We start from the raw sequence: 12,909 nt of genomic DNA on the forward strand, positions 1-12,909 counted from the left end.
GGGGCTGGGAGGCGCTAACAAGGGAGGGAGGAGGTGCTAACAGGGCCACTGGGGTGAGGGGGATCCTGGAGGCCACCCCGGAATGGCTGGCCTGGTGATAAGGCAGGGAGGGGGGCTACCACATCAGCAGGGGAGGCGGGGAGGTGTGCATACACGCGTGCACGTGCATGTTGTACACATAGGCAGACCCACTGCACGCGCCCACACATGGGTGCGCTCACACCACTGGGGCCAAGTCTGTCCTGGGCCGGGGGCCAGATGATGTGGCTCCTGAGAGGAACTAGGGTTTGCGGAAGAATGTGATCTCTGCCCACCTCGCTTCTCCCGCCCCTCTGCTCGCCCTCATTCTTTGCCTGACCCCTGGGTCCTTAAGAAGTGATCCACTTCAGGGGTGCCTCAAGCTGTGCCTTCTCTGCACTTCAGCCTGAGCCCCCAGACCCATGAGAGGCTCTCCCGACAATCCGCCCAGCCTGCAGAGGGGCTCCTCTTTCCCCTGGCCGCCGGAACTCCCAGCTTCTTTGGGACTGGGAAGTTCTTCGGAAGTCTGACTACAATCCCCCGTAACATCTGGATCTGACACAAAGGCACCCACAAACGGGGTGCAGGAGGGTCCTCTTTCAAGGGGTCAACTAGAGCAGAGCTAGAAAGTAGGAGATACTAGGGGATTCCCAACCTCTTTTTTTCCCTCTGGCTACAGTCAACACAAGGCTGGGGGTGGGAGTGGGGCTGCCGAGAAGGGGAGGGGCAGGGAAGCCTTGGGGAGAAGGAGCCCCAGAGAGAGGGGACCAGGGCTGGCAGGGGGTGGGGTGTCTCAAGACCTTCAGCCTGGTCTGGCCTCAGCCCCTCCCACCTGGGTCTCAGCGGCTCTGCTCCAGCTGCCAGCCCGCTAGATCACCCTCTCCCCCCCAGCCCCCCACCCCTGCCCCGACTCTCTCCCCACCTCTTGGAGGTGTTTCTCTCTCTCTCCACCCCTGGCTGTGCCCCGGAAACCTACACTTTGGAAGGATAATGGCTCCCAACTGCCGTTTTTTGTCTTCGCTAAGCCTCTGGGAAGGTGAGGGTTAGTGGAGCTCCTCCAGCCGCTCATTAGGATAATAAGCTCCCTGCAGCGTTAACTGTCAGGTGGCCCGCCTCCCTCCACCCTCCTGACCCACAGGTTGGTGGCTTAGATTTGGGATCAACTCTAGAAGTCACCTCCCCACTCTGTGCCCATCACCCCGAGAATGAGTGAGGGACTGGTGGACTTCAGTTTCCAAAGCAATGCTGGGAAGGAGGCTCAGATCCTGGTCCCATGGCCAAGAATTCCTGTTGGCAACCCAACGTGCCATCCTGCCTCCTCCTGGAAGGTGGACAGTGAGCCAAGCATTCCTTGCAGCTCGCCCCGTAGGAGTTGCTCGATCCCTAGGGAGACATCTTACTCACTTAGAGGGTATGTGTCCACTTGAGCGGGGGCGGGAAGCAGAAGAGATGGATTCCCCCAAAACACACAGCCGGTGGAGATGAGAAGCCCAGTGAGCCTGGGACAACCCCTTCCCCAAAATGAGAGCCCCCCCCACCAAGGATTTTGAGAATTCATTCCTTATCCCCTCAGAGAAATCTGGCCCCTGAACCTGGGAGGCCCCCAACCAGTTTCAATTCAGTGACAACAGAGTCAGTGTTTACTTGGAACAAAGCGTCATGGGGAAATGAAAGATGAATCAGAACTGGGCCAGCCCCCTCAGCCTGGTGGGAACACTAGAACATGTATACACATCTTCTAGGGAGAATGGCCCAGGGCCAGCCGAGAGGCCCAGAGGAAAGGCCTGGGTGTGAAGATCTGAATCCTGGAAGGCTTTCTGGAGGAGATGGTGTTTGAGCTGAGCCTTGAAGAATGTGTGAGAATGTCTTAGGTTTCAGGGAGGGGCCTGGGGGCAGGCATTCTAGGTGGGGACAACTGCCCACGCAGGGGAAGAAGGGCGAGCAGTGGGCCGCAGGGGGCTGCTGGGTGGCTGGCAGGACACAGAGAGCACCCACTGCAAGGCAGGTGGGGGAGCCACTGTGCAGGAAGGCGGTGACAGGGGAGACACCCGTGACAAGCACAGGCGTAGCCCGCCTGGGCTCTGAGCCCGAGGGAGAGGTGGGCACCCACCAGGAAGCCAACCGAGGCAGGGCTCAGCCGGCAGTGGGAGAGCAGAAGCGGGGGACAGACCGGGAACCGAGAGACTCGCTCAAATCTCTGGTCCCAGCACCACGGCCACAACCGGTCCCCTGTGGCTCTCTAGGAAGAGTGGTCAACGACACCAGGTCACTCTCTGAGGCAGGTCACTGGCCCTGCCCTCTCTTACCTGGCTCTTGGGTGGGGCCCAGACTCACTTCATGCACAGCAGAGGGGGCTGCACTGCAGTGACCTATCCAGAGAGAGGGTCTCAGACGGAAGCAAGGCCCTTCACTCCTGGGCACCTCACCCAGCCTCAACGTGAAATGCAGAGAAGGAGCTTTGGGCCCCTTTCCTCTGCTGGGAGTTAAACATTTATTGCTTGTTATGATTAAGCTAACATGTATTTACCATCACTGCATGCCAACACTGGGCAGTTTATGTCATCCTCACGATGACCCCCTGTGACAAAGGACGTGGTGTTCTCCACCCCCAACCCCCTCCACAGAGAGTCTAAGAGGCAGAGAGAGGGTGAGTTTCTTGACTAAGATCACACAGCGCACCGCAGTAAGGGACACGCTTAGCCAACACAACACTGTCCCTCCCTGTAGGCAGAGCGGGGCTGGAGCAGAACAGCATTCCTCGGACTTTGAAAAGAAAGATCCAGCCCCACGGCCATAAGTCATTATGGATATCAGTGTCCACCACAGTACAGGGGAGGGGCTGAGAGGCACAGAACTCGGCCTGGCTCTTCCGCTCACTCAGGACTGGGCAAGACTTCCCACCCCAACCCCCTGTGAGGAGTCCCTCCCTCCACCGCAGCAACCAGGCAGCTTTCTCCTCCAAGGCTGCCTGTGGGTGTGGGGTCTTGAGGCCTGCATGGCTCTGGTCCTGACTCAGCGCCAGCGTCCCCTGTGACTTGGCCTTCCCACCCCTCCAGGCCCCACTTGGCTTCTCCGAGAAGGGAGAAGTGGACCAGCTGACCTCCAGGACCCCTGCAGCTGGGCTCTCGTAGGATGCAGACAATCGGCTCGTTCTTCGTTCTTCAGTGACTGGGTGAACGGGGAGGCAGCTAGCGAGTATGAAGACATTCCGACTTCGCTGCTCTTGGGAAACCCCAGATGGAATTTGGCGCGGAATCTAGAGGGACCCACGGACTGCCTGAGGCCTCCGGGCCTCCCTTCCCGCGTGCCTAAGCACACACGTACGCGCATACACACACTTCCTTCCCGTGGCCGGATTGTCAAACTGAAGATGGTGTCCCTGTGCAGGAACTCCCTGCCTCCTGACAAGAATGTCCCCTGTCTCCTCGGCCTAGGGCCCCATTGTGCCCCCCACCCCGACCTCACCCATCAAGAATGCTGGGGCCCTGGGAGCCACGATGGATGTTGACAGTGAGGTTTGGTGTTCTTGGGCTGACTGAGCTGGGACCACCCAACTCCGGGTCCTTCACCCTGTCCCCAACTGCAGGAAGGTGCAGAGAAAGGCAGGCTGGTGTCATGAAAAAAAAAAACAACTGGGGACCAAGAGGCAGGTGCCAGGGGCCCTCTGGACTCTGCCCCATGAGCCTCCCTCTCCCACTGGGGAGATGTGGGAGAGGGCATGGAGTAGCTGTTCTCAAATGTCTGCGTCTATGACATTTTTAGGAACATAGGTAGGGTTGCCAGGTTTAACAAATAAAAATACATGACACCTAGTTACATTTGAATTCCAGATAAGCAACACATAAATTTTAGTATAAGTATGTTCCAAATATTGCATGGGACCATTTAGTATATTCATACTAAAACATTATTCAGTTTATCTGAAACTCCAGTCTAACTGGGCATCCTGTATTTTGTCTGGCAACGGACAACAGATCTGTGTCAGGTGGGTGCCAGAGAGCCCGAGGGGAGTAATGCCAGCCTCCTGCCCTCCACCTGCCCCTCCTCAGGGCCCTGGCACCTGCCTGGTCCCTTGACCTTGTCAGTCCTCCCAGCTTTCCACGTCCACCCCTCAAACTCCTCCAGCCCCTTCCCAGCTCTGTCATTTCACTCCCCAAGATACCCTCTCCCCTTAAGCTCACCCATCTTCCTCTCCCCTAAAGGCCACGCCTCTGTAGGACTGCAGGTCTGCTCAGGGTGGCAGGGGATCCCAGCCATGGGTGTTGGTGCAACAGGGCAGGGGCAGGAGGGATGCCCAAGTCAGCAGCAGCCTCACCAAGGAGACAGCAGTGTGGGTGTTGCTGGGAGAAGTTTCCAGCACTCTCTGTTTTAGGACCCCCTTGGGAGAAGGGCCAGCTGGGGCCAGAGCCAGCTGCTTGGGCAGGAGGGAAGAGATGCCCATGACCTTCTCCAAACTCAGAGTCACCAGGAACTGGAAATAGAGGCCATTTTGTGCAGCCAGACACTGATTTCACTTGGATCAGGAGAATGGAAGATTCTGTCCTTAGGGGCAAAAAAAGGGCCAACAGATAATGAGAAACAGAGACCAGGAAAGAGGGACAGAGAGAGACCAGGGAGTCGGTGAGAAATACAGTCAGGGAGACACAGGACCAAATCAGAGACAAAGGAAATAGAAACACAGAGAGAGAAACAGACTCCAAGGGAGACAGTGATTCACAACAGAGAAGGGAAAACAAGCAAACACGCAGATGGAGAGGAACCGCGTGGACACAGCGATGGGGAGAACAAACAGGAGGACGGACCGGGAGGAATGGGGAGAGACAAGGAGAGGTTACACAAGCCAGAGACGAAGACAGAGATAAACAGAAAGCGGTGAGAGAAAAAGAAAAGACAGCCAGAGGAGGAAGTCTGTCCATCCCTACTAAGTCGGGGATCTTTTTCAGTGGCAAAGTCAGATTTGAGACGCGGCAAGAGACGCCTAACCAGCTGGTTGCTGAGCCTCTCCGGGAGCCCTCCCCCGTCTCCCCGGGCCGGGAGCAGCACCCCCACCCACCATCTCCCCTGCGTCCCCTCCCCAGGGGTCCGGGCTCCATCTCTCCAGCTCCGGCACGGGGCCCACACGTCTCCTCTGTGTTTGGGCATCTGGCTCTCGCCCGGCGCCTATGGCCCCCCCGAGGCGGCCTTCCACCCCGCGCACCAGCCAGCTCCCCCCGCGCCCGCGAGCCGGAGCGCGGTGAGACCCGGCCCCAGGTCCCATCGGCGCGCCGCCCGGCTCCGTGGGAATCCGGCGTTGGGCGATGCTGCCACCTGCCGGCCGGACCCGAGAAGCACAGCGCGCCTGGAGGGCTGGGGCGCGGCAGCCGAGGGTCGGAATCCGGCCCTCCCAGCTGGGACCGCCTCCGCGGGGTCTTTCCAGGAATCCGGATGGGCCTGCTCGGCGGCTCCCCTGCTCGCCTAGCTTCCGCTTTTCCCCCAGCTGCCGAGCCAGGGGGCAAGTCTCTGAACCCTGGGCCTTAATTTCCCCTAGAGTCAAATGGAGGCAGTGTACCAACACATCCTCCCAGGATTGCAGGGGACCCTGGGGGGACACGAATGTACTAATGCTGTGCTCCTGAAATCAACCAGGTCGCCGGTCCCTCTCTTCTTGGCCAAAAAAAAAAAAAAAAGTGACCCCCCCCCCCCCCGCCACCCACCGTACAATGCCCTCAATCCACTCCCGGGCCTCCGCCTCCCTCTCCCTCAACCACTGTCCCCCGCAAGCCCAGATGGGAAGGGGCTTGCAATCGGCGGCTCGCTCTGCCCGCATCCTTTCCCTCAGCGCCCCCCCACCCCATCCCCGGCCCGGCGCAGCACTGCCCCTCTCAAGCCCGGGGCCACCTAAGGGTGGAGGAGCGGGAACGGGCAAGGAGTAGCTCTAGACCCGACCCCCATTTTTTTTTTTTTACCAGTTAATCTCTTCTACCTCCCAACTCCCTTGACCCAACCCCGATCTTTTCCCCTCTCCTCCCCTCTCCTCCCCACCCCCTTCCTGCCCCAAGTCCAGCCCTTCGCGGGTGCATAAGCTCCGCCCCCATCCCGAGGCGGGGCCCCATAGGTGGAGAGACGTGGGAGAGGTCGCGGCCCCGCCTCTCCCCTCCTCCCCCTACACACGGAAGCTCCTTGGCCCCCGTGCCAGGATGTCCGACACCTGGGTCCCCGGCCTCATACCCACCTTGCTGCTCGGCCTGCTGGCCGGCCCCCAACAGGTGAGCGCTTGGGAGGTAAAGCTATAGAACTTTCAGGGCCCCACCCTTGTGGGTCAGGGGCCTACTACTGGAGCTCGGTCACCACCTTCCATTGTCAGGATTTCCTCGTGACCGTACGCAATTAGCGACTTCCTTTCTCTTTTTGCCGGGGAGGTGGGGGCGGCGGAGGGAGGCCCTGAGAAGGCCTGGGTTCTTACGCCTGCGGGGGGGGGGGGAAACCTTGTAGGGACCCGGCCCCCGCCCACCACCCTCTGACACCTAGTGCCTCTCTGTGAGTGGGGACTTTGACCCTATTAGCCTGAGCTCGTCCTTCCCGCTTCTTCCCGCTGCGTCAGAAAGCGGGGACTAGCGGGGACTGAGGGCTGGACGCCTGGCCAGCCTGTCACCCTAACTCTGTTCCTCCAGTGCTGGGTGAACTTGGAGGAAGCACAGGCCCTCTCTGGGACTGTGTCTCAGCTTGTGCCTTAGGGGAGAGAAGGCTCCTTTCACCCCTCCTGGGAGTGGGAGTGGGATTCCAGCCTGTGCAGGATTTGATCTGGCTGCTTGACCCAAGGCTGGGTTGACCTCTGAAGTCCATGATTCTCACCGGGGCCCAGGGTTTATGCGCCCCCTCATTCCTCCCGTTCCTCCATTAAACTCTGAAAATGTTGGGGGAGATCTGTCCAGTCCTGGGATGGGAGATCATGCTGGCAACTCACATGGGCCTGGAACAGGGATTTTTCAGTTTAAGAGTGCGACATCCCGGGGCCCTTCCCCAGAACAGGGCACAGTCACACGACTGTGTTGCCTCGCGGGACTCTGCCCCCGAAGCCTTGGCGCTACTCCTCAGCCACTAGGCAAGCCAGTGGTGCCGGCACTAAGCTGAGCATCCTCTTTGATTTCTCCCAGCAACTTCGGGCGGCAGGTGCTGATATGTCCCCATCTCAGCTGATAGGGCAGGGTCAGTAAGCTGCGGTTCTCCATGACCACTCGGACGCTCAATAAAACTCAGACTGAGCCACCTCTGACAAGACCACCCCCCGGGTTAAAGCGGGGGGAGAGAATTTTGGAGATCAACCCTCCCAAACAGCACAACTCAGGATTAATTTATTAAAGCTGTTCGTTTTCAGCCCTCCTTAGTTGGGGGCCTGGAGAGCGGGGAGAGACGGGGTCTGGAATCTGGAGGGGGAAGAGGGTGCCCCTGAGTGCCTGGACCCCTCGGTCTGTCCCCATCTCTGCAGTTGCCTCTATGTGCTGTGAAGCTCCCACCCTTGCCGGGCCGGCTTTTGGGAGTTGATTCCTGCTCTAGTCCCCAGGGGCCAAGGCTTGTGGCGGGGAGGCTTCCGGGTGGAGCTGAATCAGCCCACCTGTTATTGGCTGTCTTTGTAGGTTTTCTTGGCTTTACTGTTGTTAGTAATTGAAAGGTGATTGAGTTACTTCAAGTAAAGGTATGAAGACGTGGTAGTCTTGCCAAAGTTGGCATCTTATTCTTAGGCCGCCGTTGTTTGTCCCCCGAGGCTGGGGCGGAGTGACAGGTGACCTCCCGTGTTCCCACCCCTGCATTCCCCACCCCAGACCCCTCACCCCACAGTCTGGGAGGAAATGAAACCGGGTAATCAGCGAATGCTCTTTCATTCATTCTGCCAATATTGTGGTTGGGTTTTTCACCAGTGATGACAGATAAAAATGCCTGCCTTCCTGGAGTTTTCATTCTTCTGATGAGACAGACAATGAGCAAGACAAAGGGAAACATACAGTATGCTAGATGTGGGTAGGAGCTGCAGAAAAGCGTGGTGAGGGGCGCTGTGGGGGAGTAGATGTAGTTCCTAGTAAGATGGGTAGAGGGAGAGGGGCGGGCGCCAGCCTTGCAGATACCTGGGGTAAGAATGTTCCAAGCAGGGCTTATACACATCATTGCTATTCATCCGGTTAAATTCTGGACCAATACCCTAGATTCCCTGCAGAACTGGTACAGAAGAGGAAGGGAGGGAAGGTGAAGCTGGGCCCGGAGAGGAGAGTCTGGGTGGCTTCCAAGAGCAAGGAACGCCCCCATCCCACCCCAGGCAGAGATCTGAAAGATGAATGGGGGTTTGGCAGACCCTGAAGGATGAAGGCAGGAGGAAGAGGACCTGCCCTTGCACGCAGGTGTAAAACAGCCAGGAGTTTTCAGGGAACTCCCAGGGGGTGCGTGTGCAAGAGGGCAAGGGGGGGCAGAGGCTGGTCGCTGGGGGTCCAGGCACCAGGGAGCCACTGAAGGGGGCCTCCAACGAATTTTTGGATGGTCAGATTTGCTGGATAGGAACTTGCCGGTGGTATGGGGAGTGATTGGGATGAGCAGGAGAGAGTTGCTGGTGTCCCTGATTGTAGGTGAGGCATGGAAAGGAGATAGACCGGAGGGGTGGTCAGAAGCGTGAGCTTACAGGTCTGGGGGTGAGCTGGTGTACGGAGAGAAAGGAAAGCTGGGGGCGCCCGGTGTGTCAGCTGGGGCTCCGGTCACAGACCTGGAGTGAGGTGGAGAGCAGGCCCAGGGGAGGATGCCAAGCCATTGGGAACCCGCTGCAGGCTCTCAGGTACCGGGGCAGCAGGTGGGTGGAGATGCCGCCCCCTGGTTTGTGACCCCCCCCTAACCTCTACCTCTTTTCTTCCACAGGCTGCAGCCAAATGTGGACTCTTCTTGTAAGTCTGGGATTTGGGCTATAACGTCCAGTCTGGGGAGGAGACACCCCAAATCCTTCCCTGTCTGCCTTCATGGGGGGGGTGCAGAAAGTCACCTCCGCCTTTCTAGGGAAGAGGGTTTCCCACTCCCCCACTCCCCGCCCACTTCCTCCCGCCAAGCTGGACGGAGTCGCACTTGTGGGCGTGTCTGAAGTCTAATCCCCGCCCCTCTTTCGGCCCTCTGAGTCTCAGGCTGTCTCTCCTCCGAGGGTATCCCCCCCGGGGGGTGGGGCGTGCAAACCGGCTGTGTCGATCCTAATGTATAAATGCCAAAAGGCCTGAGCGCAATGAGGAGGGGCTGAGGGGGGCGGTGGTCCTGAGCAGACGAACGTTTCCATCAAGTCAGCCCTGCATGTTCCAGGAACACCCTCTCCTTCCCACCTCTTAGTCCAGGGGCACCAGCCAGGGGCCCCTCGAGTTACCCACTGCTCCCCGCCCTGTCCATCTCCTTCGAGGGCTCTTGCAGCCGCTACAACATGCCGCCCCACACCTGCCCAGTGAAGTCGACAGGACATTCTCTACACCCATTTCATAGATGAGGAGAGTGAGACCCAGAAAGGAGTGTAACTTGGCACAAGTAGTGCGATGAGCCTAGAATCCAGCTCCTGGGTCCCAGCCCCAGCTCGCCCACAGGGCCCAAGGAGGGTCCCTACACCCCACCCTGCTGGGCCGTGGCTCCTGCCCTGAGGATATGCGTGAGTTGTGGGGAGGCTGGGATCTTCTTGCCACCTTGGTACCAACAGCCCCTCTTTGCCCCCCCCTCCCCGCCCCCAGCACCTGCCCCAAAGGATTCAAATGCTGTGGTGACGACTGCTGCCAAGAATATGAGCTATTCTCCAGTCCCCTGAGGTGAGCCCAGGGCCGGCTCGTCCGGCACGCTCCCCACTTGTCGGGGGGCACCGGGACTTGCTGCCCGAGGGGCGGTCTAGGTTGGGGTGGGAGGGGCGGTGGGGACAGCCCAGGGACTCAGGGAGATGTCGGTGGTTCCTCACCCAGGATCTTCGTCATCACCTTCCTCATCATTCTGCCCCTTTTGTGCGTCTGCTGCCTGGCTAAGCGGTTCTGTCGCAGCTGCGGAGAACAGGAGCAGGGCCCCCCAGTGGATCACCAGGGGCCCCCGGAGCCACCCTCCATTGCCCCCCCAGAGAGGGTCACGACGCCCACCTCTGAGCCCCCGCCCCCCTACAGCGAGGTGGGTGTCTCTGTCCCACTTCTTGCTCTGTTCCTTAGCCGGCCCTACCTCCCTATTGTCCAGATTTTTAGAGCGACAGGTAACAGCAAGGCCCTCCTTACACCAGGTCTCCAGACCTAGAGAGGGCTCTGCAGCCACCATCGGGTCGCCCCTCTCCAGCCAGCACTTGGGTGGTGATGGCTGGTGCCGAGCCCTGAAAAGACTCCATGTCCCCTCTTTTCCCTGCAGATTATTCTGAAGCCTGTCCTGCCCCCCATGGAGCCACCCCCTCCCTACAGCTTCAGTCCTGAAGAATATGCTGGGGTGCACCAACAACCCAGGGGCATCGACAACCCAGCCTTCTGAGCCCCCGCCTGCCTGCAACTGCAGTGTCAGCCCCTCCTCTCCAACGCCGCCTCCATTAAGCCAGAGACTCTTGGGACCCCTGTGACGCCCCCACCCATCCTGCCACGTCTTGGGCTGTTCTTGGTTTTAACTTATTGCTTTTCCTGTCCCGGTTCCACTTCAGTTGCTCTCGTCCTGAGAGCTGGTCTGGAGGGTCAGCGTCCTCCCATCCCCACCCCATCCCACGTCAGAAGCTGCCAGGAGGGACATGTGAACACCTGAGGTGCCTGACGGTGGAATGGGCTACTCTGAGAACCCTGTTTCTGTGGGGTATACACATCTTGCCCGGACAGCCAGCTCCGAGATATTCTAGAGAGCACTCCTGTTCTATGGGAGATTGGACTGCATGGGCTCTGAGGTCTACCTGAATAGAGAAGACCCCGTTGTACCCCTCCACACACATGTGTCCTCACTAAATTTTAACTGATTGTCACTTGAGAGTCTGCCTCTGGCTGTGTGGGGAGGTAATGGGGGAGTGAGCCCAGGTGCTGCTGGGGCACGGGGCGGGGGGGGTGGCGGGGGTAGGTCACTGCACCCAAAATCCCACCATTGATGTGTTGATGATGAGCCCGGGCAGACGGTACATCTGTGAACCACCGTCTGGGAGAGAATCTTTGCAGATACTTTGACCCAGACTCAGGGCTCAGGGTGCTAAAGAGCCTGGACGGGGAACTGGGGATGGTGTGAGAGTGACTGTTCTTTTCTTCCCCATCCCATTCTCCCGCTGCTCTGCCCAGGGGATGTGGAGCTCAGCTCCCTGCCTTTCTCACCATGGCGTTGGGAAGGGGGCAAAGGAGAGCGGTGTGGGGGAGGCTGGCCATCAAGGGGGCAGGACCTCCGGAGACCTTGATCTGCCCCACCCTGGAGTCTCCTGGAGGGAGGAGAGGAAAGGGTAAATTCTCCCTACTCTTCCAGCCCCTTCTGGTTCTGGGCACTCCCACCTGAGCTCATCTGTGGGGTTAACCCCTAAGAGGAAAGAGGCATTCACCGTTGCATCACGGGAGAGCGTCTTCGTGGGGGCATCAGTCCCCATGCGGCCTGCAGCAAAGTGTGGAGCTGGGGGACTTGTGTGGGGAATGCAGAGAGACCCCCCACCATGCTGGTGTCTCGGGGCTCAGGCAGGGTTGGGCTTCTCCACCATGACCCTGCCTTTGCCCTGCTCCCCTGCAGCCCATGGATGCCACCAGCCCAGCCTTCCTCCCCAGACACGGGGCACAGCAACAACACGGGCCAAAGCTCTTGGGGAGATTGGAGGTAGGACTGGCCCTCTGTGCAGGTGTGGATGCCTCCTCCAGTGCTCTCTCAATGATACCCAGCCTTAGAGTGTCACAACCCAGGCAGGTGGCAGGGCCAGGGGCAGGGAAATGGCACAGCCAGCCCCGAAGTTGCTAGGAACAGGGGCTGCCTGGCTGGGTCTGGGGACAGAGCTCCAGAGGAGCAACAGTAGTTAGGGACAATGCCATGTCGGAGTTGGCAGTTAGGAGAATGAGCACAGTCACGAGAAGTTTCCCTTGAGTTTCAGGGATTGATCTGGGGGAGCAGAAGGAAGACAGGTCTGCCTTGTGCAAATGTGGCTGTCCCTAGGTAGAGAAGTCCCAGGGCTGATGCTGCCCTCGCTGGGGAAACGCCCGCCTGAGTGGGAGGACATTAAGCAATGGGCTTTGCAGACCCGGAGGAGGATCCCCTTCAGCTTGGATGCTGCCTTCTTTTCATCAAAGATGGCACGAGGCTTTTCAGTGCCCCCAGCAGCAGCAGAGTGGTCTGAGAAATAGTCAGTGGTCGTCCTGAAACCCAACATTGCTGGGACCTGGTGGCAGACACCGCCAGTTCTAGGTCTCTCTGCTTGTTGTTGGTGGGAGGGGAAATAGTGTGACCCTGGAGGGCAATCTAGCAGCATCCTTTCCCGCCACGGATCGTTATAAAGCTCCTACTATGTGTTGGGCACTCTGCCTGGCACTGGGTAGCCGTTCAAATTGAAAATGTACATGACCCAGCCATTCCACTTCTGGGAATGAGCCTTCAGAAAAGCTCAGACAGAGGAACTCAGAAAGATGTCCATTGCAGCATTGTAGGTGGGGGAGGGGGTGTAAATCAAAACACCCTACATGTCCGTTGACGGGAGCCAATTAATATGCCAGGTCCATCCATAGTGTGAATGCAGTGCAGCCTTTAAAAAGGATGAAGAAGATCTGCAGCACCAACCTGTCACAACGCTCATCACTTGCTGTCACAGAGAAAATGCAAGTTGCAGAATAATAGTTTATGATCTCAATTTGTAAATATATACTTGATCATGCATATTTATATACATATATATTTTTCCTTTGCAAATGTATAGAAAAGATCTAGAAAGATAAGAACCAAACCACACCCACT

General features: G+C 58.4%; 1 protein-coding gene across 1 annotated transcript; it reads left to right on the forward strand.

Annotated features, from left to right (window-relative positions):
* The first annotated feature begins 6,162 nt into the window (after positions 1–6,162).
* TMEM92 (transmembrane protein 92) lies at positions 6,163–10,966 on the forward strand. Its single transcript, XM_028093713.1, has 5 exons — positions 6,163–6,263; positions 8,893–8,918; positions 9,732–9,806; positions 9,954–10,149; positions 10,378–10,966. The coding sequence occupies exons 1-5, from the start codon at positions 6,195–6,197 to the stop codon at positions 10,492–10,494; spliced, it is 483 nt and encodes a 160-aa protein (XP_027949514.1). The 5' UTR covers positions 6,163–6,194; the 3' UTR covers positions 10,495–10,966.
* Positions 10,967–12,909: the final 1,943 nt, after the last annotated feature.

Source organism: Eumetopias jubatus, unplaced genomic scaffold (assembly GCF_037043125.1).
Source record: "Eumetopias jubatus isolate StellerSeaLion01/CBP00866 unplaced genomic scaffold, mEumJub1_p1.0 scaffold_10, whole genome shotgun sequence".
In the NCBI taxonomy this organism is placed as follows: Eukaryota; Metazoa; Chordata; class Mammalia; order Carnivora; family Otariidae; genus Eumetopias; species Eumetopias jubatus.